General features: G+C 61.1%; 2 protein-coding genes across 2 annotated transcripts in view; one reads left to right on the top strand and one right to left on the bottom strand.

The window, feature by feature from the left end:
• CACNA2D4 (calcium voltage-gated channel auxiliary subunit alpha2delta 4) overlaps window positions 1-27,170 on the bottom strand; it is a 101,747-nt gene that overhangs the window by 27,916 nt on the left and 46,661 nt on the right. The window contains exons 21-28 of the mRNA XM_024128972.1: window positions 27,020-27,081; window positions 25,886-25,953; window positions 23,762-23,807; window positions 23,422-23,519; window positions 21,975-22,068; window positions 15,805-15,900; window positions 13,748-13,875; window positions 10,658-10,738 (exon numbers count right to left, since the gene is read on the bottom strand). Of these exons, the coding sequence (XP_023984740.1) occupies window positions 10,658-10,738; window positions 13,748-13,875; window positions 15,805-15,900; window positions 21,975-22,068; window positions 23,422-23,519; window positions 23,762-23,807; window positions 25,886-25,953; window positions 27,020-27,081 (673 nt within the window). The remainder of the gene's footprint in view (window positions 1-10,657; window positions 10,739-13,747; window positions 13,876-15,804; window positions 15,901-21,974; window positions 22,069-23,421; window positions 23,520-23,761; window positions 23,808-25,885; window positions 25,954-27,019; window positions 27,082-27,170) is intronic.
• LRTM2 (leucine rich repeats and transmembrane domains 2) lies at window positions 634-6,300 on the top strand. Its single transcript, XM_024129196.3, has 3 exons — window positions 634-700; window positions 2,828-3,418; window positions 5,775-6,300. Exons 1-3 carry the CDS (start codon window positions 634-636, stop codon window positions 6,227-6,229), a joined length of 1,113 nt encoding a protein of 370 aa, XP_023984964.1. The 3' UTR covers window positions 6,230-6,300.

The following is a 27,170-nucleotide window of genomic DNA, read 5'->3' as shown; positions in this document are numbered from 1 at the left end:
AGGGCAAGCAGGGGGCTTCCCCGTGGCAAGAGCCGGGCCTGGGCCTCACCCGCGAGCCGACGGCTGCCCCTGCGCGGGGCCTGGTCTCTGCCTCCTCGGGGGCCATGGTAAGAGCACGGTGGGGCTGGGCTGCCAGCTGGCCCTCGATGATTTCCGCGCCTGGGACGTGGGGGAAGCCCAGAGGCAGAGGAGGCCACGTGGCTCCAAACACGTTTACGAGATCATCCAGGGAGAGAAGAAGGAGAGGCGGGGAGAGGCTGGGCGGGAGGTGAGGGGTGCAGGGGGGGTGGACGGCTCCTGCATCGCCCAGCACTGGCCTCAGCACTGTCTCCGGCCCCAGGGCCCCTGGGGTGCCCGCCTGCCCCTCCACGCGCCCCCCGCTGTCGAGGGATGCTGAGGCTCTTGGCTTCTCGGCCCCCTCGCTCCTCTTCTTTCCCCCCGCCCAGGGAATCAGAGCCGAGAAGAACAGGAGGGGAGGGTAAAGAGACACCGGGCCCCCTCCCTGACCCTGGGCTGGACCGGCCTGACACCTGCTTCCGCTCAGCTCTCTCTCCCTCTCTCTCAGGACTGACCGAGCGGCCAAGGGGCTCCTCTCTCCCTCAAGGTGCAGGGCCTGACAGCCGTGCAGCCACCATGCCGGCCCCGGGCAGCGGCCCCGAGCTGAGGACCTGGTCTGCCCCGCTGAGGAGGCAGATCTCTTGTGAGTGGAGGTGGGGGTCGGCTTAGCGGGGATGCAGGCATGCCCTTCCCAGGCGTCCGTGGCCCGGGTCTGGGAAGCAGGGCGCAGCCTGCGCAGCCCTGCCCAGGGTGCCGGGGCAAGAGCTGCTTCTGAGCTCTGCGGTGGGTGGGTCGGGACCAGGGGCTCCGCAGGCAGCTCTGCCCCCCGAGGTGGGCCTGCTCCTGCCCCCGGCGGCCCCACCCCTGTGACTCCTGCTCTAATGCAAACCTCCCTCTCCCTGCTCGGCCATCAGCTGGGTGGGCCTGGAGGCCTCTCTTAGGGCTCAGCCCCCGTAGCTCCGAGACGGAGGGAACCAGGGGGCTCTGGGGACGTGCCACGGGAAGGGACCTTAGGGAGGGGGTCCAGCCCCTCCTCCTGCATATGGGGAAACCGAGGCCGCCCACTTCCCACAAGGGAACCTGGTGAGCTGTCGGGTGAAGGAAGCCCTGGGAATCCTCTTCACGAGGTGAAGGGTCAAGGCTACAGGGTAAGAGGTAAGGATGGTCTCGAGGGACGTCCCTCGGCCTGACTTCTGCCCTCGCACAGTCGGCCCTGTGGTGCTGCCGCCCCAAAGACACGAGCGGCCTGAATTATTCACCACGCCGAGCAGCTGATCCCGAGGGACCCAGCTCCCCTTTCAACCTCCTTTGGAATCACTCAACACCTCGCAAGACAGGGCTCTGTTTTCTTGCCCCTAGAGCTTCTACGCCAGTCTGAATTTCTTGCGGGGGGGTGGGGGACAGTGACCTGCAGTTATGTTGGTCCTTCTGAGAGGGAGGCTGGACGGGTTGAATGTTTTTCTGGGGAAAGTGAGGTCTGGGGAATTCAGTTGACTTCCAGAAGGCACGGCGGGGGTAGCATGACGGGCTGACCTGGCCGCAGACAGCTCAGAGAGCAAGAGGGTCAGCGGCCCAGCAGGTGACCTCAGGTGGCCGGCAGGGCTTCCAGTTGGTGTCCATGGCCGAGCCTGTGCTCATTTCCCCCCGAGAACAAAGACGCTCAGGTGTCAGCCTGGCAGGTGCCTCTCGGGAGTCCCTGATCCTCCAGGAAGGGGGGGTACAGTCCCACCCTGTTCCTTCAGGGTCTGCCCTTTGGGACACCAGACAGCAGACCCCTACTAGACACAGACTCAGGACCGTCCCCTCCGGGGCCCTGGTCAGGGCAGCTGCTGCCTCTCCAGCTGGAGCCAAGCGGCCGGCACTCCTCGGCTGGGGCCTTTCCTCCCGGCCCGGTGGGACCCTCCCTTCCCCTTCCACGGGGACACCCTGGGGGACAGTCGGGGGCTTTGCGGTCGCTCTTAGAAGGGTGGGCCACGGAACGAGCTGCCCTGCGGGACTGTTCTCTGAGCACCCGTCCCCCTGCAGCCCTGCCACAAGGGCCCTGGGCAAAAGACGGGACCGTGAAAGGAAAGCTGTCAACAGATCTGTCCTGCGGAAACTGGGGACAGGAGCCCAGGCTGAGGGCAAGGCGGCTGTAGAGTGAGAACAGGTGTGCGACTCGCCCCGGGCCCACAGCTTGCGGGGCTCGCGCCCCAGCGTCCTCCACGTGGACGTGGAACTCGGCGTCTCACCCCGCCGCGTCCACGGTGGTCTCTGGGGTGGGGCCCGGGCTCCCTCCTCACCCTGAGTCGCTGGCCCACCTCGGGTGTGGGACTCGCGCAGAGCGGGGAAGTGGTGGCAGGGGTCGTGCGCGCGGCGCGGCCCCTCCCATGCGCGGCCGTCAGCCCCGTGCAGCTCCAGGTGGCGGGGGCGCGGGGCGCGGTGCAGAGGGGAAGGAAGCAGAGCCATTTCCTCTGGACAGAATCCTTCCATGGCAGCGGCCCTGGGAGAGGAATGTGGGGCGGCCCCTCTGACACCCTCATATCCTCTGTCGCGTCAGCGTCTGTGGTGTCGGGGCCGTGCGGGGACCACGGCTGCCCGGCGGTGTCCGTCCGCACGGACGTGCTGCGGGGGGTTAGTTCTGATTTTACGTGGTCGGGAAGCGCTAAGGCACCGCTCGTGGTCGGACCCACGGGGACGGGCGCGAGGCCGCGAGATGGGAATCGGATGGGGGGGGAAGGCGGCGGAAGCTGGCGACCCGCTGTCCTCCCATCCCCCGCCTGTCCCCCAGGGCTCACCTGCTGGATCGCCCTGTGCACGGCGGAGGCCCTCCCCGCCTGCCCCTTGCCCTGCACGTGTGACGGCCACGGCCTGCAGGTGGACTGCAGCGGCCGGGGCCTCGCCGCGCCGCCCCCGGACCTGCCGGCCGCCACCCGCACCCTCCTGCTCCTGAACAACAGGCTGAGCTTCCTGCCCGGCGGGGCCTTCGCCAGCCTGTCGGGCCTGCAGCGGCTGGACCTCTCCAACAACTTCCTGGACGGGCTGCCGCGGACCACCTTCGGGGAGCTGGCCAACCTGACGGAGCTGCGGCTGCGCAATAACAGCCTCCGCGCCCTGGACCCCGAGCTGCTGCGGCCCCTGCCGCGCCTGCGCCACCTCGACCTGTCCCTCAACGGCCTGGCCCGGCTCCCGCCCGGCCTCTTCGACGGGCTCCCCGCCCTGCGGTCCCTGTTCCTGCGCGCCAACCGCCTGCAGAGCCTGGACCGGCGGACCTTCGAGCCCCTGGCCGGCCTGCAGCTGCTGCAGGTGGGGGACAACCCCTGGGAGTGCGACTGCCACCTGCGGGACTTCAAGCACTGGCTAGAGTGGTTCTCCTACCGAGGTGAGCGCGGGTCAGGTCGGGGAGGAGTGGGCCCAGCCCGGCCACCCGCCGGCAGAGGGTTCCGCGGCGCCCTTCTTCCCACCCCGCCGCTCGCAGCCGCCTTTCTCTGCCCTGTCTCCTCAGGCTGACTCTCTGGAACTGGCTCTCACTGCTGTAGGTTTCAGGATGCACTTAAACACACGGTATCATTGTCCTCTGCCCCTAGTCCTCCCGGGGAGGAGGAGGGATAAAACCACCCTGGCTCCTCTGAATAACGCAGCCACCCCTTAAGTACCCACAGTGTCGGGAGGCTGGAATAGAGTTCAAATCCACAAATGCGGTCACATTTTCTCTTTGATGATGATCTCAACTCCTTCTCCCCGGAAGTTCTGTTATCAAAGCTTTTACTAAGAAGCCCAAAGTTCCCCCTTTCGTTGACCCGGGAAAGTTCTAGAATGACCTTTGAAATGATTAAGCGAAATGGACACCGAGGGCAGAGAAGTAAGCCTACTGGCTAAAAGCGCCAGATCTGGGTTTGCCTCGTGGCTCTGCCACTTACTAGCCGTGTGACCCTGAGAGAGTTGACTGACCTCTCTGTGGCTGCAGCCTCGTCTGTGAAATGGGGCAAACAACAATATCTGTCTCAGAAAATCACTGCGCGGATTAGGTAGGTAACGCATGGAAAGCGTCTGGAAAAGGACTCAGCATAAAGTGAGTCCGCAATCAAACTTACTCATTGGTATGTCCACTTGCTGGTGGAAGTCATAATATTAACTGGGCTTAATTAGACACAATTTGGTGTCCAGCACGAAGTAGGGCTCCATGAATATTTGCTGAATGAGTGAATCGATGTGAAGAGAACGCTAATGCTTTTGTCAAGTCTTACTCCTTTTGTTTCATAGTGTGTCCACAGTTGAATTATTTGCATAACATTCTCACGTGTTAGTTAATTAAAAACATTTTACAGACGATAAAGTGCCGTAAAATGTTAGTCACTGTGATAATTTCTCCCGTTTTTGTGAGAGGAGAAATAATAACGCTTGCAGGGTTTCCAGTTTCCAAATATCTTACCGTGTACATGACCTGCTTGAACACTGACCGCAGCCGAGATGGCCTTTCTTACTGACAGCCTAGAGAATGGAGACCCCTGAGCGGTTAGACAGGTAGAGTGATTTGCACAAGGTGGCCCGGCCGGGAGCGGGTCAGCCTCAGGTTTTTGGAGCAGGGAGGTAAGGTGGCTGCATGTCCGCACCCGGCCCCCGCCCGTGCAAAGGCCCTGGACACAGTTCATGGGATGTAAGCCTTGGACAGGGGTCTGGAGAGCCAGACCGATGTGTGATCTGGAGGGGACGCGCTTGCCTCTCCAGTCATCGGGAGCTAAAGGGCACGGAGGGGGAATGTACATTTTAGGAACTTGTCACTAGTAGAGTTATTTTCCGCCACGCGCTCCTCCAAAAAAACCCAGACCAAACCAGAACAAAAAACCTGGGCTCTTTTCCTCAGCACCCGGGAAAGACTGATGTCTGTTGCGCGAGGCGACTGCGGCGATGCGACGGGGCTGCAGGAGCCCAGGCGCTTCCCTGGGGGCCGCGCCTGCGTCTAGATCTCGGGCTGCCGGGAAGAGGCCAAAAGGGGGGGCGTCTGGGCAGCTCCTCCTCCTCTCGCCCCACCCGTGCTCTGCACCCTCCCCGCCCAGGTCGCGGGGTGAGCCTGCGCTGCCCGCGCGCCCTCCTCTGCCCTCGGGGGCCCTCAGGGTGCCCTCCCAAGATGCTGCTGCGCTCACGGGTGCTGTGGCCGGGCTGCTGAGGGGGCCACCACTGTCCTCGAGGAGAGAACTGCTGTCCCTGGGCCCTCCTCTCCCTCTTCCAAGGAGGAGCCTTAGGAACCAAGGTCCCGCCCGCGTAGGGGAGCAGGGCCGAGGCTCTGACTTCTGTCCTTCGTGTGGGAGGGAGGAGTCGCTGGGGAGAACAGAGCCGGGGTCACGGACGGCGCTCAGTGGCGAGGCCGGTTAGGAGAGGCACGGGCTGCTGTCTGGCAGGGCTCCTGGCCCCCCCTTCCCGAGCACCCGGGGGCCAGCGTGAACTCTGGGAGCAGGAGAGGTGGGAACGTTTGCTTCTCTGTCAAACGGGAGCAGGGACACTGTCCATTTTATGAGGCTTCTGCGCGGGTCAAACGCCGCGACACGCGCACCCGCCTCCCTGTCCCTGGGCGCCGTACGCCGGTCCCCCTAACCTCTCCCCTTCCTCTCCTGTCGCTGTGACTCCAGGACTGATAGTGCTGCGCACGGAAACCAGGCCTCCCGGGCCTCCGCGTGGGGACCTGGGGCCGGGGGGAGGGAGTGCCGGCCTCAGGCCCCCTCTTCTCTCTCCCGACGCAGGCGGGCGCCTGGACCAGCTGGCCTGCACCCTGCCCAAGGAGCTGAGGGGGAAGGACATGCGCGTGGTCCCCATGGAGATGTTCGACTACTGCTCCCAGCTGGAGGACCAGAACAGCTCAGCCGGGCTGGAGGTCCCCGGGCCGCCCTGCACCAAGGCCAGCCCGGAGCCTCCCAAGCCCAAGCCGGGCCCCGAGCCCGAGCCCGAGCCCGGCGCCGCCTGCCCCCAGAAGCAGAGGCCGCGGCCCGCGAGCGTGCGGCGGGCCATGGGCACCGTGATCATCGCGGGGGTGCTCTGCGGTGTGGTCTGCATCATGATGGTGGTGGCCGCCGCCTACGGCTGCATCTACGCCTCCCTCATGGCCAAGTACCATCGGGAGCTCAAGAAGCGCCAGCCCCTGATGGGGGACCCGGAGGGCGAACGCGAGGACCAGAAGCAGGTCTCCTCTGTGGCCTGAGAGCCCAGGGAGGGGCCGGGGGGCACGCCAGCCCCTCCTCTCCCGTCCCCTTTCCACCTTCCTCCCAGCCCGCCAGCTAACGGGCCCGTGCCTCCACGGGCTCCGGGGCGTCCGGAAGATATCAGCGCGCGGACGCTCCTCTCCGGACCACCAGCGCTCTGGACCACGGGCAGAGGAGATGTGTGTGCGAGCCAAGGCTCCTGGACCCAGCGCCCCCGTGCCCCTGCGGCTCCCGGCACAGTCACAGCCGGTGACGCCCCCCGCCTCCGGCTCGACCCACCTGATCTGCATCCGGGGATGCGGGGCCGGTTCCCGCGACTCTCTTCTAAGCCAGGGAGATGTTGGGCCCAGCTTCCGACGGCTGGTACCACTGTGCATTCAGACCAGCCCAGCCATCTGGACCAGCACTTGGCAACCCAGCACCACGCCCTCGCCCAAGCCACCTGTCCCTGCATCACCAACCACCCAGCTCCGGGTCACTAGTCATTCTCTCTCAAGCTCGGCGTCACACACACAGTCACGTGGGGACAGAGGTCGCGGGACCTCGGGGAGCGGAGCCAGGCGGCCCCCGTGCTCTCAGCCCTGGGGCCAGACAACCTCCTGCTTGCTTATGCAACCTCCTGCAGCGGATGGGGAGACACCCAAACCCACAGCACGAGGATTCCTTCCAGATCCTCTCGAGAGGCCAAGGTGGTGCTGCCAGATGAGACTGCCCGTCACCATGGTAACCCGCTCACACGGCTCCTGCGGGGATTTCCAGGGACGCCTGCCCAGAGGCCTGGAAGCTGCAGCGTGTGTGGATGGTGGCCTCCCGAGAGCCCGGCCACGCACCACCGGACTCATCCTCAGCGCGCCGAAGTACGTCCCTGCCAGAGGCCCCGTGGGGGCCCGCACCCCCCCACAGCCTGCGGCCCGAGAACCGCTGTGGCTCTGCACCCCCCGCTGCCACGCCCGCCCTCGGCATCTCTGGGCCCGCGACCCCCAGGGCGGGGGCTGCCTCGTCCCCTGTCACCCTCCTGCCAGCAAATGCCAAACAGACCCCGGGAGCGGGGAAAGGACCCCCCCCCCGCTCTGCTCAGAGGTCGCAGTAATGGCGTCCTTTTCCCAGCGTTCCGTCAGCTCAGTCTGGCTTCCCGGAGCCCTCGCGGCACCCGCGCTGGGGCCCACACCAGAGCAAGGGCCCAGCGGCCCAGCTGCTCGTTACCTGTAACCCCCCCAAAGGGACAGAGGCTGGGGGTGGGCGTGGGAGGGGCAGTGCAGGGTGGGGTTCACCGGCCCCCCTTCCGAGGCCCGCGCTCCTGGGGGGTGCGATCCTGGCGAGTCCCGGGCCTCCCTCCGCAGGACCTCGGCCTCCCCGCCGCTTGCGGAGGCCCGGCTGCCAGCAGGCCGGCTTCTGGCTCGGCCTCGGCCGGGGGTCCAGGGAGGGGCTCGGGGGAGGCCGTCAGAACACGGTTCTGAGGCGCGACGGGGACGGAGGGGGCCGGGTGCGGGCTGCCCACCGGGCCGGCCCGCAGTCTTCCTTCTTTTGGGGCGCCAGCCGACACCAGACCTGGGGGTTTTCTAGGGGAGTCAGGGGAGGCTGGACGTTGTCAGTGGTGGTGTCTTCAGGCTAAGACAGAAGATTTTTAAAGGCAAAATTATATTTCTGGCTTGTTTCAGATGAGCAATAAAGCCTGTATTTTCCTATGCGCTTCCTGGTTTCCTTGCGCGGGAGGGGACGCAGGAGCCAGGAGCGGGGGGTGGCCCCTGACCCCTGACCCCCCCCGGATGGGCGCACAGGGTGTCCCCGGGCCCCTAGGGAGGACGGCAGCTCCCGCCCGAGGCCCGGCCGTGGGGCGCCCCCGGGAGGGCGGCGGGGGAGCGCGGAGCCCCCTCCGAGCCAGGCTGCCCCGCGGTCAAGGGCGGCCGGCCACGGGGGGGGGGGGGGCGGGGGGGCGCGCCTTGGCCCTGGGGGCCCTCCCGCTGCCTGCCGGGCGGGGCGCCAGCCGGGAGCAGTTTAGGGGACTAGGTTTCACCAGCCTCGCAGGGGTGTCGCTGGGTTTGCAGGACGAGCCCCGCTTAACGTCCCGTGCTGTTGAGGCTGACGTACAGACGGCCCCCCCTCAGGGCTCCGCAGGCGCCGGATCGGGATTGAGGACTGGAGGGCTGGGCCGGGGGCCGGGGGAGGAGTGAGCGGACGGCAAGGCCTCCGGCTGTTCGCCCACCTGGGGCCCGCGTGGCCCACCCCGCCTGACTGGCCGGGCCCGGGCTTCACGGGTCACGGTCTTCAGACCAAGACGGGATTCTCTCCTAGCCAGGAGCCCTCCCCTGGCTGACACCCCAGCGAGCCAGGAGCTAACCCCGGGGGAGAAGGGAGCCCGCAGGTCCCTGTTCCAGGAGTTCGGCTGGACCCGTTCCTGGGTGGGGGTAACTGGGGAGAAGCGCCCTCCCGCAGCCCTGACTGGTACGGCAGAGCTGGGAGACCAGGCCCCACGGGGGCAGAGGACCGCCCGCGCAGCCCGCCCAGGTGTGGGTAACGCGCAGAGGCGCCGCTGTGAGCGCGCCCGGCGGTCTGAAGGCCGGGCCGTGCGCACGCAGGCGGAACTCCGAGGAGAGGAGCCGGCAGGCAGCTCCAGACAGCAGGCCCTCTGCCCAGAGGCCGCTGGGCTGGGGAAGCACACCTGCAGGTTATGGCACCGCCACGACACTTGGCAATGTTTCCCGAGCGGGGCCTGGACGGCACAGAGACTTGAAAGCGGATCCTGATCAAAACAGTAGATTCCTAGAAATTTTGCTTGAACGGTTGAGAAATACCTGCTTAGAGGTTAAACGACGCCCCCTCTTTCATCTGCCTGTCCCCCTAGCTGCCCTTCCTCCTCCTCCCCAGCCCAGGGCACAAACATCGAACGTGCAGCCTGTCCGTCGCAGAACACACGAGGAAAGGAACTGCCAGCGCAGCACACACACGCTAGCTGCTCCGGGGCCAGGGAGGCCGAGCCACAGGCTAGGAAGAGGGAATTACAAAAGGAGACTGGAAAAAAAATAACTGAAGCATAAAGGTCTCCAGTGCCTCATCCCTGTCCTATCACATCCGTGCCCCCCGAGCGTCAGAGCGATGGTCTGCAGTGAGTTAAACCAGAGGCACCCGGACACGGTTTCCATGGCAACCCCTCCTGGCTCTAATGCGGCGCTGAGTTAAAAATGATGTCAGATAATTGCAGAGCGCGGGGGAGCGCAGCCAGCAGGCTGACCCCGCGAGCCTTCTGTCTGCTGGGCTTTCGCGCGTGCGGGAGCTGAGGAGGCCACGTCATGGAGGGAGCAGGGGCTACGGGACAGTCTGGAGGGTCTGGGATTAGCAGGCCAGGCGAAGGACAGAGAGGCGGCTGGGAAGGCACGGGTCCCTCCAAAGCGCCCGGCGGCGCAGCCTCAGGACCCCTGTGACACACGTGTCTCCAAACGAGGCTCCGAGCAACCAGAGCAAGCCCTTCCCTCCCTCCTCCATCCCAGCGTGGACGGCCGTGCCCTTGCCGGGGCGGGCGGACAAAGGGGCCGCCTGCCTGCTGGGCCGCTCCTCCCTGCCCTCTGCCCTGCACTCAGCCTGGGGGAGAAGACACGAGGGGCCTGCTCGCCTGCCCCTGGCAGCTGTGGGGTCCCCCACGACGCAGGCGCCCGACCCCAGTGCCCCGGATGGCTGAGAGCCGTGAGGACCTCACAGCTTCTCAGAACACGGCGGGGCCTGAGACGCGGGGGCCGAGGGCAGGATCCTCAGGGCTCTCAGACGAGTGGGCAGGGGTGCCCAGGCCCTTCTTAGGCTCCACAAAGCTACGAAGCCGGGGCAGCTCGTGAGGCTCCCCGGGGTCTCTCATGGCTTCTGTGGCCAATTGCAGCAAAGGCTCGTGATCCTGGGCCTTCGAGAGAGGCGATCTGAGCTTAAATTCTAGCGTCATTGACTATTAGCTGTGGGACTTTGGGCAAATAACGTTTCTGGGCCTCAGTCTCCTCATCTGTAAAATGGGGCCAAACCAGGTCACCCACCCCCCGGGCTGGATGAGAACGTGCACGGGAGCACTGGACTCACGGACGGGCTCGGACTTTAGGGTCTGAGTCACAAGCCCACTCCTCCCCTCAGTGGGCAGTGGAGGCGGAAGCGACACGAAGAGGGTGGGAAGGAGGTCTGGGCGGTCTCTGTCCCGTGTGACCTTGAGCAGATCTCTCAACCTCTCTGGGCTTCAGTTTACTGCATGAATTCTGTCAGATCTAAGGCCTCACAGCTGTATAAACAAAACGGCTCAGGAAGACTCCGCCTCCCCTCAGCCCCACATTTCATCTGGGAAAACATACAGACCGTGGCCCCCGCAAACCACGCGCGGGGCCGCCCCCATCGCTTGTGCCTCGTTCTCGACTCGGACTCACAACTGCCCGGCCGCAGCGCCCAGGGGCAGCTCCTACCTGCAGCGATGGCTGTCCTGTTGTCCATGGTCACGGCTACGGCTGTGCTCACGGTCACCACCGTCGGCTTGCCTGTATTTTCTGGGGGGAAAATTGTCCAGTCACTTTCTCTGCGTCTGAGGAGGAGCCGGGGTGGCGGCGTGGGCTGGGAAGCCCAGTAAACGGCAGGCTAGGGCGTTCCCTGAGCGAGCGAGGGGCCGCCCGGGAGGCTGCCTGCTACCACCACCTCGGGTCTTCGTGGAGCGCCTCGCGCTTGCCTCCTATGTGCCGGGTGCCGCCCACCTCTCCGTGCAGCTCCGAAGCTGCCAGGTCAGTGCGTGGTGGCCCCTGGCCGCCTGGACAGCGCCGCACCGTCAGGTCCCTGACGCTGCGGGTCTGCTCTGTCTCAGGGCGGCAAAGCTGTCTGCATGCGGCTGCCCCACTAGAGCTCGGGGACCCCGCGGGGACCCCCCCAGCAGACTCGCGTGGCATCAAGGGGCCCTTTCGAGCCGGGGACGGGCTGCGCTCCCGGACGCAGCGCTGGCTGACCCTGCGTTGTCCTTCATCAGTTACATGAGTCAAGGTGACAATGACAGCCCCTTCGGGAAGCCAGACGCCAGGGCTGCGATGGGCACAGAAGGCTTGCTGGCATCTGACACGTCCGAGGTGCCCCGTGAATCCTGGGGGCCTGCATGCCACTGCCCGGCTGGTCGCTGCACGTCTGGGACACAGCCAGGCTCCGGGACCTGCCTGGAGGTACCTCCCCCCCTCTTCGGAGAGCCAGGCCGCCAGGCGCACAATTCAGGTGGCAGCTTCAGCTCTGCACCAGCACAGAGCTTTCTGGCTCTGAGAGGCGCGGACGAGCACGTGCCCGCGGCTTCTGGATTTTACAGCCCTGGACAAGGCACTCTTGTCGACGGATCAAGTGCGTCACTAAAAACCCCGAGAGAGGGGCACGGTTCTACCACGTGCTCGCTTGTTAGAATGCCTTTACATCAAACGCTGCTTGAAACCAACAGGTCGTGAGACTCTTAACAGTGTCAGTCGTGGTGAAACTTACATCCACCACTGGTTTCTCGTATCTGCTGTTTTGCCAGGATTACATCCCACCTCGCTGGAACCACGTATCTCACAGAAATCAGAAATTACTCTGATTCTAGGAACCGACACGATATAAGGTCGTCCTTGGCTCTAGGAATCGGCCATGACGAAGACACGAGAGACCACAATAGCCGCAGAAGCTGGCTTCCCCGCCTTGCTTCTAGAAATATCCGGACGATCCTGATGGGACGACCCCCGCACCGCTCCCGGCCGCAAGCTGCTTTCAGGACGGACCCGCTGTGCGTGCTCCACGGGCTCGGAGGAGACACCCAAGCGAAGGTGTGGGGCGCTGATGATGCAGTCTCTGGGGATCTCGGGGACCTCAGGGCCTGGGTCACCGGGCACCCGGGTGAATGAGCCAGCTGCCAGGTGGTAGGCGGGCAGGCCCAGGGGCTGGCCCAGGAAGCAGGGCTTTGGATGCAGGGGCACCAGGCCTGAGCCGCCGGGGCTTCGCCGGGACTCTGCTCTGTGCTGGCAGGTTTCTCGGCACCGACTGCAAAAGGCAGCTCCGCGTGGGCAGAGCTCGCCCACCGGGCCCAGGCGGAGGGCTGCAGTCAGCCTGGGCGGGCGGGGGCGGGCGGGGGCGGGGGCGGGGCCCTCCCCTCCCCCTGCAGCCGTCCCTCCACCTCCTCAGGGGTGCCCCCCATTACAATAGTCGGTTTCTCCCTTTGGGGGAGGATGGGAGGGTGCAGGGTCCCCCCGCCTGGTGGGCCCCAGCCGCCCCTCCTCATCTCGCTCTCTCCTCTCGCCCACCACCCTCCTGCCCCTGCCCCAGAGAGCTCCCCGGCAGCCAGCAGGCTCACCCGGTGACACCGTGGGCAGGGGGGAGCCCGTCACCGTCGGGGAGGGCAGGGCCTCACCCCAGACCCCCCGGGACCCCGTGGGGCCCTCCTGTTGCGGGTGGCGCCAGAAGGGGGAGCTGCCTCTGTGGCTCGGGGGCCAGTGCGGGAAGGGGCCCCTCGCGGCGCGCCCCAGCACCCCCTCCCGCCTTACACACAGTGAAGTGCGGAGAGAGCCCCCGGCAGCTCAGCTCGGGGGGGCTCCCATCGGGCGGCTTGAGGGTGGTTTTGGTGGCGGCGGTGGCAGGAGGCTATTGGCGGGCGGGCGGCCTGGAGGCAGGACAAGCCTTCCCCCCAAGTCGGCTCCTGGCCGCCCTCTTCCCCACGTCTCCGCTCCTCACCCCCGACCTCGGCTCGCTCGGCCGGGACGAGGAGGATACTTGCAGGCCCCTCCCCCCACGGTGCTGAGGTCAGGACCCCCAGACGTGACTCTTGGACGCTCTCTGGGCCGTGGTCACTTCAAGCGCGAATTGAGAGGGTGAGGCTTTGCGGCTCCAAGGTCCTTTCTGTCCTAAACGTTGTGCGGCTTTCTTGGCGCTCTGTTAAAGCCACTTACCGTTTCCCGTTCGGCTTATTTCTCAGAGTGGGGGCCGGGCTGGGAGCTGGGGGCCCCAGCTCTGAGCCCCCCTGGCCCTTGGACTAGCAGGCCTGTGCTGGCTGGGTGCCTGAGGCCCAGTCAGCCATCACCTCACGCCCTGTAGCCCCCAGAGGCCCGGCGGCCGGGAGGCGCCCCGTTATTACCAGGCGCTGCCGGGGAGCAGGCCAGGGCTCAGCCGCCCTCCTGGGATATAGTCTCTTCCAGACAGTACAGCAGCCCCCCACGGAATAAAGTCTGCTCCTTTCATGGTTTGAGCGACCTCAGGAACACTCAGATGTCTGGAAATACAAGAGTCTCCGGAGACCGACTGTCCCAATGTCCTCCTAGGCGGAATTTGGGCCAGAGTCCAGCTCTTCCTGACTTTCGGGTCAAACCCCTTTCCTTTGTTAGGGTTGAACTTTTAAACTGCCTCGTCGATTGCGGGCCAGGGAATGAAATGATCCACCCAGGGCGCAGGTGGAGGCCAGCGGGGCGAGGGGACGCCGAGGTCTTGGACGTTCGGTCCTGTATCTCGCTGCGGTACCGGAGGAGGGACGCCCTGGCCCCCCGCCCTGGAGTTGGGGTGCAGATTACCTGGTCCCCCTGCCGAGTACAGGTTGAAGACCATGCTGCCCGGAGGCCGCTCGGCGGCCTGGCGGTACCACAGAGGGAAGTGGTCCAGGGTGAACATGCTGGCCTCGTCCGCCGGCGTCAGGAACCTCCTGCAAGGAGAAGGGTCTGGCACCTCCCCCAGGTCCGGGAGCACGGTCTTCCCTATCTCCTCGTTCCTACGAGGCCATCTTGGCTGGGCCAGGGGAGCGGCTCCCCTCTGCCTTGGTGGGGTTGCAGAAGAAAAGATTAGCCCCCGAATGGGTGCTGCCCCAGAGGACGCTCCCCAGAAATCCCCGCCTTTTCCAGGATCAGATGCTGGTGCATGTGAGGGCACATCGTAGGAAGAGTGGAGGGCCTGTGTGATGAAAGAGCCTTTCCACCTCTCTGTACACTCCTTGCCTGCAGGGTTCATTTCTTTGGGGGTACAGTCTAATTTTTCTCTGTCAAGCTGATTAGCACGTCTGCAGGAGGGAACTGTATAGTCATAGAGGGTCATAAATTCCCCCAAACGGTTACTGCAACAGCTACCGCCACAGGCAGTAGAGTCTTCTTTGGGGGCAGCTCTACCTTTTGCTAATTATGGTTTTGCGCTGCCGGGCTCAGCCCGCCGACAGAAGGGAGTGTGGCCCAGCAGACTGGGAGGGAAGCAGGGAGAATCTGGTAGAGGGATTACAAGAGTGACTGTGGACACCCTGCAGGTGGAAAACTGAGGTCTGATTCTGGGCGTGCTCGGCTCAGGGCTCTCAGAAGCCCAGCTGCGTGGCTGCACCGTCCTGGGCTGCAGTGACGCCAGGGCCCAGGCAAGGGGAGCCCCCTGGAGGTGTGCAGTGCACGCGCGGCCGTTCGTGGGGCTGGTTCATGACTCGGGAGGGCCTGTCTGTACCGACTTCCCTCCTCCGCTCTTGGAAGCCTTTTGGAGAGGGCGCGGGGGTATCCGAGACCCTCCCCTCACACTGCCCGGTTGGTCCCCGGGCCAACCTGGGCCACAGGAAGATGTGGATGGGCGTTTTTCCTACTGGGGGAGGAAGTTTAAGGGGACGAGGGTGATGAGCTTGGGGAGGAAAGTTCCCAGGTGGCTCGAGGCCTTCGGGCGAGCCTGCAGTTCTCCCGCTGGCTCTGGTCCACCTGGGTCACCTGCCGTGCCTCTAACCGGCGGAGGAAGGGCTGGCCAGGCAGGGTGCTTCCTGGGTTTCCACCTCTCAGCGAGGGAGTGGGGAGGGGGAGGGCCTCTTAATGCCTCTTCCTAGAAGCCTCTGCTTCCTGGAAATGGCGAGTCTGTCTTGGAGTCCGTGAGGAAGACCCCCGGATGGCGCCCTCCTGGGGCCGTGGGTGGGCGGGAGGCGAGGACGCTGGGGTCAGGTCTGCGCAGGAGACCTCTTGGCTGTTCCCCCAGGTGTCCGGCGGGCCCACCTACTTGAGTCTCGTGGTCTGCAGAGTGGCAGGCGGCTTCGCTCCCCTACCCCCAGCATGCTCCCCCGGGCACCCCCTTTGCTGCAGTGCCGGGTGGGACGCCCCGGCGGGCTGGTCCCGGGTGGCTGTGCTGGGGGCGGGGCTTCTCAGCCTCAGCACCGCTGATGTTTCGGGCCCGGCAACCGCTGGGGGCCGGCCGGTGCACCGCGGGCTATGCAGCAGCCCCCCGGGCCTCTCCCCACTGGATGCCAGCAGCAACCCCCTGCCCTCCCCAGTGGCGACGTCCAGAACTGTCTCCAGGGTGGGGGGGCAGAGTCACCCCCATCCGAGCATTTCGGGCTTGGGGGAGGGCAAAGTCGTCGGCAAAGGACGGGCGCGGCCGTAAGACTCAGCCCGTCGCTCAGAGGTCTGTCCCGGCGGGAAGCCCGCGTCTGGTCCCCCTCTTGGGAGGGAACGGGGGTGAGCCCAGGACGGGAGCAAGCCCGGCTGGAAGGGGCGCTCCTCCGGCTGTCCCGGTCCGTAAACCCGAGCCCTTCCTCCCCCCGTACCCTTGGAGTCCAGCACAGGTCTGCCCGCAAGCCACGGGGGCACCCCAGGGACCCCGCTCCCTGGCCCCCGGCAGGACTCACTTGTCAGAGAGCTTCTCGGAGCCCACGAACAGGCTGCTTCTGACGAGGCCGGCCCGGGTGCCCAGAAAGGCCATGTCCACCGCACGCTTGGACTCACTGCGGGCAGACAGGGCACAAGTCATCATCGCGGGCCCGGGGAGGAGAGCCGGGGGGACCGGGAGGGCCTGCAGGCCTCTCCCAGCGCCGGGGCCCCCCACGGCGGTGGGTGGGGGCAGGTGGTTGGTCTCTCGCGGGGATGCTGCATGCTGGCCGTCCGCCGTGAGCACCCCTGGGCCGCACCTGCCCTCGATCGTGGGTCCCCTGGGCCTCCGCCCCTCCGCGTGCACGCAGCTGAGCGGGGAGTTAGCTCTGGAAGACAGAAGGACCCCAGGAAGAGGGATTTTGTCCCGGGACCTACGGAAAGTGACTCCTTGTGACCCGCACACACTTAGTACCTCGCCATGTGAAGCCCTTTTCAAATGTCTGCCTTATTCCTGAGATGGGGAAGGAGAAGACTGTCCACACCCACCCACCAAGAGGAGTCTGGGCAGACCTCACGCCTTTGCCAACAAGACTTGGGCGAGCCCGCGGGCTGGAGGGCGCCGACCCTTCGCCCGGTCCCGCAGCGGCTCTCTGAGGACCATGCCCCACCCCCCGGCACGGTCACCTTTTTTGAAATTTCAACCTTACTGAGGTATAACGGACATAAAGCTGTAAGATAGTTGAAGCGTGCATTATGGTGATTTGACGTAGGTACACACCGTGAGAGGATTCCCTCCATCGCGGGCGCGCGTGTGCGCACACGGCGCGCGCGTGTGAACATTTAAGTTCTACTCCCTCAGCTAGTCTCAGTTACACAATCCAGTGTTGCAGCTAGAAGCGCCACCCTCAGGCCTTACTCATTTTACAGCTGGAAGTCCGTGCCCTTCACCAGCCTCTCCCCGTGTATCCCACCGCCAGCCCCCAGCAACCGTTTTTCTCCCCCATGTTTCTATGGGTTACACTTTTTTTTTAGACCTCACGTGTAAGTGATACCGCACAGCATTCATCTTTTTCTGTCTGACTTGTTTCACTTAATATAACGCCCTCTAGGTTCATCCATGTTGTTGCAAATGGTAGGATTTTCTTCTTTTTAAAGGCTGAGTAATATTCCATTGAATATACACACCACACCTTCTTTATCCATTCATCCATCGGCGGACACTTGGGTTGTTTCCATGTCTTGGCTACGGTGAATAAGGCTGCAGTGAACAGGAGGGTGCAGATATCTCTTCAATAGTCTGCTTTTGTTTTCTTTGGATAAACACCCAGAAGAGGGATTGCTGGGTCCTGTGATAGTTCTATTTTTAATTTTTTGAGGAACCTCCCTACTGTTTTCCATAGGGTCAAAATCAGTTTACGTTCCCACCGACAGTGCACAAGTGTTCCCCTTTCTCCACATCCTCGCCAACACTTGTCATTGCTTGTCTTTTTGATAATAGTCATTCCAACAGGTATGAGGTGACATTTCACTGTTTTGTTTTGTTTTTTATTTTTGGCTGTGTTGGGTCTTCGTTGCTGCATGCGGCGTTTCTCTAGTTGTGGCGAGCAGGGGCTACTCTTTGTTGTGGTGCATGGGCTTCTCTTGCGGAGGAGCACGGGCTCTAGGCATGCGGGCTTCAGTAGTTGTGGCACGAGGGCTCAGTAGTTGTGGCTCACGGGCTCTAGAGCGCAGGCTCAGTAGTTGTGGCGCATGGGCTTAGCTGCTCCACGGCATGTGGGATCTTCCCGGACCAGGGCTCGAACCTGTGTCCCCTGCATTGGTTCCCCTTTCTCCACATCCTCACCAACACTTGTCATTGCTTGTCTTTTTGATAATAGTCATTCCAACAGGTATAAGGTGACATTTCACCGTTTTGTTTTGTTTTTTATTTTTGGCTGTGTTGGGTCTTCATTGCTGCACGCGGGGTTTCTCTAGTTGTGGCGAGCAGGGGCTACTCTTTGTTGAGGTGCACGGGCTTCTCTTGCTGAGGAGCACGGGCTCTAGGCATGCGGGCTTCAGTAGTTGTGGCACGAGGGCTCAGTAGTTGTGGCTCACGGGCTCTAGAGCGCAGGCTCAGTAGTTGTGGCGCATGGGCTTAGCTGCTCCACGGCATGTGGGATCTTCCCGGACCAGGGCTCGAACCTGTGTCCCCTGCATTGGGAGGCGCATTCTGAACCACTGTGCCACCAGGGAAGCCCCCTTGGTTTCTTCTTTATTCTATTTATACTTGACTAAAGAAAAACTTCTCCTCAATATCTGTTTATCCTGAGGCATAATTTGTAAGAAGAGGCAGGATAAAGAATTGTGTCTCTGTCTCTTCACCAGTTTGTACAAGTATGAATTGGTTTCCTAACATCTTCCAAAGATGACCAAGAAGATTTTTCCTTCAGTATTACTTTGAACACAGGATTTTAGCACGTTTAATGTGCTCTCACCCGCTGCTGTTGTTACCAGCGGTGCTGCTCTGACTGCCTCTCGTCTGGCCGGTGACAGCCCCTTCAGTGCAGCTCTGACGTCCTGCTGGCAAAACCTCCTTAGTCTTTGGTGACTTGCTCCTGGGATGACAAGGTGCCCCCAGCTCATTCTGTCCACCCCTTGCCCCTGACCTGGAATCAGACACTTCTCCAGGGATCACTGACTCATTTCAATGAGAACTTCTTAACGTGGACATTGGGAGTCCACAAGCTGGGTCTGGGGTGCTCACCGAGGTTGGTCCTTTCAGTGGACGAGGATCCCCTCTTTGTTTCTTTCAGGGAAAATACATGAGTTCATTGATATTTCCAACTCATACTTAGGGTCCCATCTAAACTTCTTTGATTTAAAAAATTTGCACCTCTTTTCTCGTGTGTTGAAAATCTTGTTCCTAATGACATTAACGATACTCTGTGCTCTGTCTATCCATGTAGTTTGAGAATAACAGTGCCAATAAATATCGTTTCTAGAAATGTGCCTATTGAACACAGTTTTTAAGATTTTATTTGTTTAGTGTTTACAGTTCTGTGTTTCCAAGTCCCTTGAAAGAAGTCCCTGATGTGTGGTTATTGCACGAGCTTGATACACAACCAGGTTTATTTGTTTCATCTGCTTTGAGATTTTTAGAGCTTATTTCTTAAAATTTAATTTTGTTTTATAATGATATAAAGCATTTACATGGTTCCAAAGTCAAATATGCAAAATAAGGCATATTCAGAAGTCTGTTTCTGTCTCCATATCCCTCTGTTCCTTCACTCTCCCTACAAGTGACCTTTTTTGTTTACTTGTTTATTTTTCCACTAAAATATGTAGATATATATGCACATACGTACATATGTTTATATACGTGTAAATAACAATGAAGATATATTTGCATTTTCTCTTTTAGATAAACAGCAGGGTATTATTATACACAGTTTGCTCCATGGCTGAGACCTTGCATGGCAATATATATAGTTCTCAGTTTTCAAGGCTACACAGTATTCCATCAGGTGGAGCCACCAGGGTTTATTTAACTAGGCTCCTACTGATGGACATTTAGGTTATTTCCAATCTTTTACCGTTACAAACAGTGCTGTAACGAATAGCTCACGTGTATGTCTTTGGGATTCATTCCCAGCAGCGGGATCGTTGGCCAGAGTGTAAATGCGTATGTCACTTTGGTAGACACTGTCAGATTCCCCTGCACAGGCTTTGAAACATTTTGCATTCCCACCAACAGAGCACAGGAGTGTCTGATTCCCCAGTCTCGTCACAACGCCCGTCAACAAACGTAAATCGTTGTCAGTCTAAATGACAAGGGCAACCTCAGTCCACCTTCAATTTGCAAAATCCTTTTATTATGAGCTGGATTGAGCACTTTTTCATAAAACTGAGGACTAGCTGCATGAAGTCTCTGAACTGTCTCTTGGTCATTTTCCCCGTAAGTGGTTGGTCTTTCACTTCTCTATTGTTGAAGTTACCTATCACGAATATATAATATAGGCGCAGTCACTTTTTCTTTGTTTTTTTAAGTTGCCAACATTTTTCCAGTTTGTCCTTTCTCTTTTCCCCTTGCTCGTGTTTGTATATATTTTTTTTTTGCCAAATAAACATTTTATGTTGTTAAATTTATCAGTCATTCCGTTATTGCTCTGAATTCTGAGCCATCGTTGGGAAAGCTTTCCCCACTCCTAGATTGTAGAGCAACTGGCTCATGTTTTCTTCTAGCGCTTATATGGTTTCATTTTCTGCATTTAAATCTCTGAGTCATTTGGACTTTATCCAGGTATACGGTGTGAGGAAAGAATACAGCGTTATCGCTCTGCAGATGGCTCTCAAACCGGTTAGTATTACATAGTCCATCTTTCCCTCCCTGGTCTGACACGATGCCCTTGTCATACACTAAGTTTCCACATTCATTTAGATGAATTTGTGGATTTTCTTTTCCATTCCCTTGGTCTGCCCTTCTATTCCTGTGTCAAAACCACACTTTATAAATTGCAGAGGTTCTGTAACGTTTTACTATCTTGTGGGACCAGCCTTCCTTTGTTGCCTTTCTTCTTCAGCATTTTCCTGGCTATTCTTGCCTGTTCTTCGGAATGAACTTCATACTGCCTAGGTTTTCTTCTAGGAGTTTTATGATTTCAGGTCTTACATTAAAGTCTTTAATCCATTTAGGCTGATTTTTGTGTATGGTGTGAGACAGTGGTCTAGCTTCTTTTCTTTCTTTCTTTTTTTTTTTTGCTTATGGCTGTCCAGTTTTCCTGACACCATTTGTTAAAGAGACTATCCTTTCTCCAGTGTATATTCTTTGCTCCTTTGTCAAACAGTAGCTGTCCACATATGTGTGGGTTTATTTCTCTGCTCTCAGTTCTGTTCCATTGATCTATGTCTCTGTTTTTCTGCCAGTACCATGCTGTTTCGATGACCCCAGGTCATCTTTCCTGAAATATTCTTTCCCTGGTCAAGAATATGTGTTCCTCAATGTTTCCCAACATTAAAAAAAAACCAGCTAATTTCTGAACTTGGAAAGATAAAGATTGTGTCTTCTACCCAAACCTAGTGAACCAGCCCCCACTGTAGAAGGCAGGACAGTACAGGGGCCAAGAGTCTGGACCCTGGAAACAGGCTGCCTGGTTTTGACTCCAGCTTGGCCACTTATGAGGCAGATGACCTTGGGCAAATTACTTATCTCATGCTGCCTTGGTTTCCTCATCTGTAAAGTGGGGATAATGACAGGACCTATATTGTAGGGTTGTGGTGAGGCTCAAAAGGCTTAATGTACACTAAGTACTTGGAACAGTGCCTGGCTCTCTGTATTCTTCTTCATTCTTTAGTTTTATTTAATTTTGAAGAGATAATACAGTCACATGGCTCAAACTGGTATCAAAAAGTTATATAGTGAAAAGTGTCCCTCCGTCCCTGTTTCAGTTACCCATTCTTCTAACCAGAAGCAACCAGTGAGAACTGTTTCCTATATAGCCTTCCATAGATATTTTATACATACACACCCCTCTGTATTATGTTTTTCCCCCTTTAATAGAAATGGTAGCGTACCACCAGGCACTGTTCTGCATCCTGCTTTTTAAACAGGTGTTTGTTCCTATGAGATTCTGTCGGTGTTTTCACGAGGACAGCACTAGGAGAGGTCTGACGTCATCCTGACGTCGAAGTTGACTCTTACTGTTCAGGAACAGGTGTGGCCCCTGCATCCTTCACCTCATTAGTACCTTACACCCTCCTGGCACTCACGTGCACACGCGTGCTCACACGTGCACGTCCATTCCTCTCTTCTTTCTACCTTCCTGCTAAACACCAGAGCCCCAGGTAAAGGAGAGCAGAGGGGAGAGAGGAAACCCTCGGGGCTAGGGCTCACGTTTGTAGCGCATGGGGCCTCGACCTTCCCTGCTGGAAACGAGGCCCCGTCGTCTTGAACCGCTCTCTCCGGGCCCCTTGGCTGATGGGCTCTCACAGCCGGAGCCCGGCCCCAAGGGAGGGGTTCTGGGAACTGGGCCACGGGGTGTGGGCTGGGTGGTCCCTGGGAGGGGAGGGGGCAGCAGCAGGGGCCTCGTGGAAGCTTTGCCGAGTCCCTGCTGTCCCGGGGCTGTCAATCCCACACCTTCCCATCCTCCTCTCAGGACAAAGGACACAGCGGGAGGCCCCGCCTCAGCCCAGGGACCCCAGGGGCGGGACCCTCAGCCCCACCCGGACGTACTCGGAGGCGTTGAGGGACAGTGCCGTCCAGTGCGCCTCCATGGGGGCCGTCACCACCGCGTCAAACAGCAGCTCCTGCAGCAGTTCCTCGTCGCCTGGGGCAAAATACGGAGACCACCCTCTTACCGCCCCCGTGGTCGGGAGCTCAGCTCACCCCCACCCAGGGGCCCTGAACTTCGGGCACGAGACGAGCTTCGAGCCGGAGGAGGTCAGCTCAGGGGGCCAGGAGGCCGCGTCCTCAGCCTCCAGCGTGTGGGCAGAAGCAAGGGACTGCCGGGCCTTTGCAGCTCCTGGGAGGCTCACCCGCCCGCCGCCAGCCGCCCTCCCCTCCCCTCCCTCTCGCCGTCGGGCTCCGTCGTGCCCACGCCTCCCCCAGCGCCTAAACCTGCCTCGGGGCCTGTGCACACCGTGGTCCGGATGCTCCCGCCCCCTACTCGCGTGGACGGCCCCTTCTCTTCCCCCCGCCTCTCTAACACGATTCTTCAGATTCTTCACGTTCAGGGCGGTGAGGTCCACCCAGCCCACACCCGACCGATGGCGTGCGGTCTGGGCATTTACACTTGCAGCGAGACGGGCAGCCCTCACCTCCACAGCACAACGTTTTCATGACCCCCGAGGAGATCCACTCGGTGGCTCCTTTCTGTCCTCAGCTGCAGTGACGCCTCCTGACGAGCGGCCCCCGACCACGGTTAGAGCGGCCCCCTCTCCCCCTGTGGCACCTACTCACGGCCTTACACCCCCGGCATCGACACACGTGCCGCCTCCCGGTCACCTGTCTTCTCCCCTAGGGCGCAGGCCCCGTGAGCACGAGGGCCTGGCCTGTGGGTCATTGGTAGCTTCACCGCCCCTCCGCGCCCCAGGCCCGGCGCAGACTTGGGGGTGGACTGAATGAATGAATGAATGAATGAGGCCTTGTCAGGCTGGCACGGGAAGCGGGGTCTTCTCCCGGGTGGGACACTGATGGGACGGGATGACCCGTGCCTCCTTCCAAAGAGGAAGAAGAGGGACCACGTGGAGGGTGGCCCTGTGACTCCCCAGCTGCATTAGTGCAGGGACTTGGGGTCACCTGGGAACCCGGCTTAGGAGACGCTCAACCGACACAGCGTCCAAGAGACGAGGTCTTGAGGGAACAGAGCGTCAGCTACTGGCTGGGGGTGGGGACGGGCCTGATGGGCAGGCCAGCACCCTTCACTGTGGGAGCCTTATCAGTGCCTGGGTGACAGACGCTTAGAGAGACCCCGCTCCCTGCCGTGGGGACCCACCGGTGGCCCTGCAGGTCCCAGAGCTCTCAGTCACCGGCGTGGCCCCAGTGAGCCTGGCTCTGTCCTCTCCTCTGGGGACTCCCTGTTCTCCCTAAGCCATCGTGAGGTCTGCAAATGGGGCCCCGCCCCCCGCCCAGCCCACTGTCCCCACAGAGTCCCGAGCTTCGGGGCCGCAGAGACACTCACACTCCAGGGCTGGGTCCCGCCCGGTCAGGAAGCGGACCACGGCCTCCAGCTGGCTGAGCCTGCGGCGCTCGGGGTTGGTGTCCGTGACGCAGTAGATCCTGGAGCCCACGGAGCCCACGGAGCCCGTTACCCGGAGCCCGCACCCTGCTCTGTTGCCCCCGCCCCGAACCCCCGTCCTCACCAGTCGCTGGCCAGGCTCAGGTCCGGGTGAGCCTGCGGCGCTCGGGGTTGGTGTCCGTGACGCAGTAGATCCTGGAGCCCACGGAGCCCGTTACCCGGAGCCCGTTACCCGGAGCCCGCACCCTGCTCTGTTGCCCCCGCCCCGAACCCCCGTCCTCACCAGTCGCTGGCCAGGCTCAGGTCCGGGTGAAGCAGGTCGTGCAGGCCTGAAAGCAAAGTCCACGCTCACCCGCTGCCCAGAGTTTGTGTGCCGAGCGCTCTGGAAAGAGCGTCGGGGAAGGGCCGGGCCGGGTCCTGCCCTGTTCTGGGGCAGAGCGGAGTCTCAACCCACAGGACGGCTGGGTCAGCACAGACCCCGCCGTTGTCACGGTCACGTTGTTCCCGAAACGCTTTCCTTCCCGCTGCCTCCTGTACCCGCCCGACGGGATCGCCCTCAAGGAGACCTCGGCTTCCCCGGCTTCCCCGTGCCGAGCCGAGCCGCGGGGCCCCGCGCGTCTGCGGCGGCGGGCTCAGCACGTGTTTGTCGACCGACTGAACGGACGGGTGCCCTCCTGTGGGCCCACTGGCGCTCAGAGATAAGCTGGCGCTCAGTTAAGGTCTGTTAATGGAAGGAAAGGACGATGGACATGCCGAGGGCCTCTGTGGAGTCACTGAACATGGTGCTGGACAGACAGACACAGGCGGACAGCTCCGGGGCGACGGCCTTCCCCACCGGAAGCCCCTGGGTCTCACCACAGAGAGGGTAAGGGATGTACCCTCTGTCCTGCAGTGGTGACATGTGGGCACGTCTGGGAAGAGGAAAAGAGGAAGAGGAAGGAAGAAGGAGGCGCAGGGAGTTTGGCTGTTGGGGGGACAGTAGGAGACAGGGAAGGACGGTGTCCTGGCGTCATGGACACGAGCCGTGACAGGAGCCTGGGGGAGGCTCCTCCTGGGACAGCCCCCGGCAAAGTGACCCGCAGATGCGTCTGGGTGGGCTGGGGTCAGAGGGTGGGGCCGCACAGCCCAGGGCGGACCCTGAAGCTTCGGGCGAGGAGAGATGAAAAGGGGCCGCAGGTCACGGAAGGTCTTTGGCAGCGGCACTGTCCAGTTTGGACTTATAGAAAGATCCCTCTGGAGAAGATCAGGGAAGGAAGACCTGCGGGCGTGGTTTCCAGGAGAGAGTGGGAGTGATCCGGGTGGAGGGCAGGGCTTCCCTGGTGGCGCGGCGGTGGAGAGCCCGCCTGCCGATGCGGGGGACGTGGGTTCGAGCCCCGGTCCGGGAGGATCCCACGTGCCGCGGAGCGGCTGGGCCCGTGAGCCGTGGCCGCTGAGCCTGCGCGTCTGGAGCCTGTGCCCCGCAGCGGGGGAGGCCACAGCGGTGAGAGGCCCGCGTACCGCAAAAAAAATAAAATAAAAAGAGAGAACTACATGGATGGAGGGGAAAGACGGGGGCTGAGATGATTCAGGGGTCGGAAATGGAAGAACAGACAGAATGTGAGGTTCAAGGGCTGTGGCCGCTTCGTCCGAGGACCTCCTGACCTGTCCCAGGGCCCACGTGGGCTTTGTCCTCCCAGGGCGCCCAGGCAGCGGCAAGTCAGGGCGGGTCGGGGTGGAGGGCCTCTCTCCCACCCTCTTGCAACGCCCCTCCCCCCTTCCCCATTCACATCCCACAGGCTCCCTGTTACGGGTGGAATCGTGTCCCCCAGAGATGTGTGAGGTGTCAAGCCCAGGCCCTGTGCACGTGACCTTATCTGGAAATAGGACAGTGGCAGAGATGTAACCCAGGTGAGGTCACTGGTGTCCTGATAAGAAGGGAAAACGGAGACGCACGAGGGGAGAAGCTGTGTGATGACGGAGGCAGAGATGGGGGAGGGGCCGCCGCAAGCCCAGGGCCAGCGAGAGCCGGGAGGGCCAGGAGGGACCCTGCCCTGGAGGCGCCGGGTGGAGCAGGGCTCCCAGAACAGAGAAGCCGGCCAGTGTGGGGGGGCAGCCCCAGCGAACGGCTACGGATTTGCCCACTCACCCTCCCAGGCCTCTTCTTTCCCTCTGGATGGTCTGACAGGTAACCCCCGCCCCGTCCAGCAAGGCCGCCCGGAATCTGACCACCTGTCTGGCAGGTCTTAGACTCTGCGGGTTGTGGCGACTGTCCAGCAGACCCTGCGGGCCCTGGAACCTGGGATACCAGGCCCCTCTGGCCACGTAGCCCTGCCCGCAGGGCCCCTGCCGGGATGGCCCTGCCCCGTGTTCCCGGAGAAGCCAGTTTTCCTCCGAACTGTCTGCCAGTCCTGGGCGCCAGCCGACCCACCTTCTTCCACAGACGTGTTCCCCAGGAGGACGTATTCGCCGTGGCCGCGGGACAGCACCACTCCCAAACTGTTAGCAGATTGAAGGACACCGGCTCACCACCCGCTGGCGCCCGGCCCCGCCCAGCCTCGTCCTCTGACCTCCCGAGCCTCCCACACCCAGACAGGGCGCACGGCCAGCCCCCTCCCGCCCTGGCCCTCGGCGTCCCCCCCAAAACCCAGGCAGCACTTCTGTTTTGTCATCAGCCTTTTTCCTGGGAAGGACCCTGGACACGACAGGACAAGGGCCCCCTCCACTCTCGTTTTGTCAGATTCACCCTGGACCTATCGGGGCCCCCAGGGATGGGGAGGGGTCTCTGTGTCCCACGCGTTCCCCGCTCGGGAGGCCCTTCCTGACTGGAGAATCCCACCATGCCTTCGCCAGGAAGAGCATCGTTTCTGAACCTTGGCTGGATACCTGAACCACTTGGGTCGGGGGGCTTTACAGGGTACGAGCGCCCGGGCCCACCCCAGGAATTCCAAGTGAGGTAAGAAGGAGGGCCTGGATGCCGGCAATGTTACAAGGACCCACAGGTGCTCCAGGAGCAGTCAGGGCTGGGAAGCACCCTTCACTGAGAAATGGGTAATTCAGAGAGAAGCGCCATTTGTTCCCTAAACTGTATGATACTAGAGTGAATATTTATATGGTGGGAGGGGACCTGAGAGATCTTCAAATCCCATCTTCATCTTACAAATGCTTATGATTGCATTGCCTTAAATCTCTAGGTAGATCATGTCATTTAATCCACCCAGTACCGCCAAAAGACAGCTGTTATTACCCCTGTTTTACAGATGAGGAACCTAAAGCACAGAGGTTAAGAAACCTGACTAAGGTCACACAGCCTGTGAGTGGTGCAATTGGGATTCCAACCCAGGAAGCTTAGCTCCAGGCCCTGCACACTGGGCTATACTGCACACCAGGCTGCACTGGCAGAGCAGGTGCAGACCTCAGAATGCAGACCTGAGTCTTTTTCTGTTACCACAAAATTGCCAACTACCTATAAATAAATCCACCCCCAGACCTGAAAGTCCCACCTGAGCTGCTGGCTTTCATGTTGCGCCCATCCCTCCCCTGCAAACAAGACCCGGCCCCTCACCTGAAAGGCGTGTCACTGATGTCTGTGAAGAAGTAGTCGTTGGTCAGGAAAAGAACTCGCTTCTGAAAGAAGCACCAAGAAAGGTGCTTGCTGGGGAGGGAGCGCCAACCATCCCTCCCACCCCCTCCCTCCCCTCCCTCCTGACCATCCC

Source organism: Physeter macrocephalus, chromosome 6 (genome assembly GCF_002837175.3).
Source record: "Physeter macrocephalus isolate SW-GA chromosome 6, ASM283717v5, whole genome shotgun sequence".
Taxonomy (NCBI): Eukaryota; Metazoa; Chordata; class Mammalia; order Artiodactyla; family Physeteridae; genus Physeter; species Physeter macrocephalus.
The sequence above is the reverse complement of the archived record's forward strand: the minus strand, read 5'-3'. Positions and strand labels throughout refer to the sequence as shown.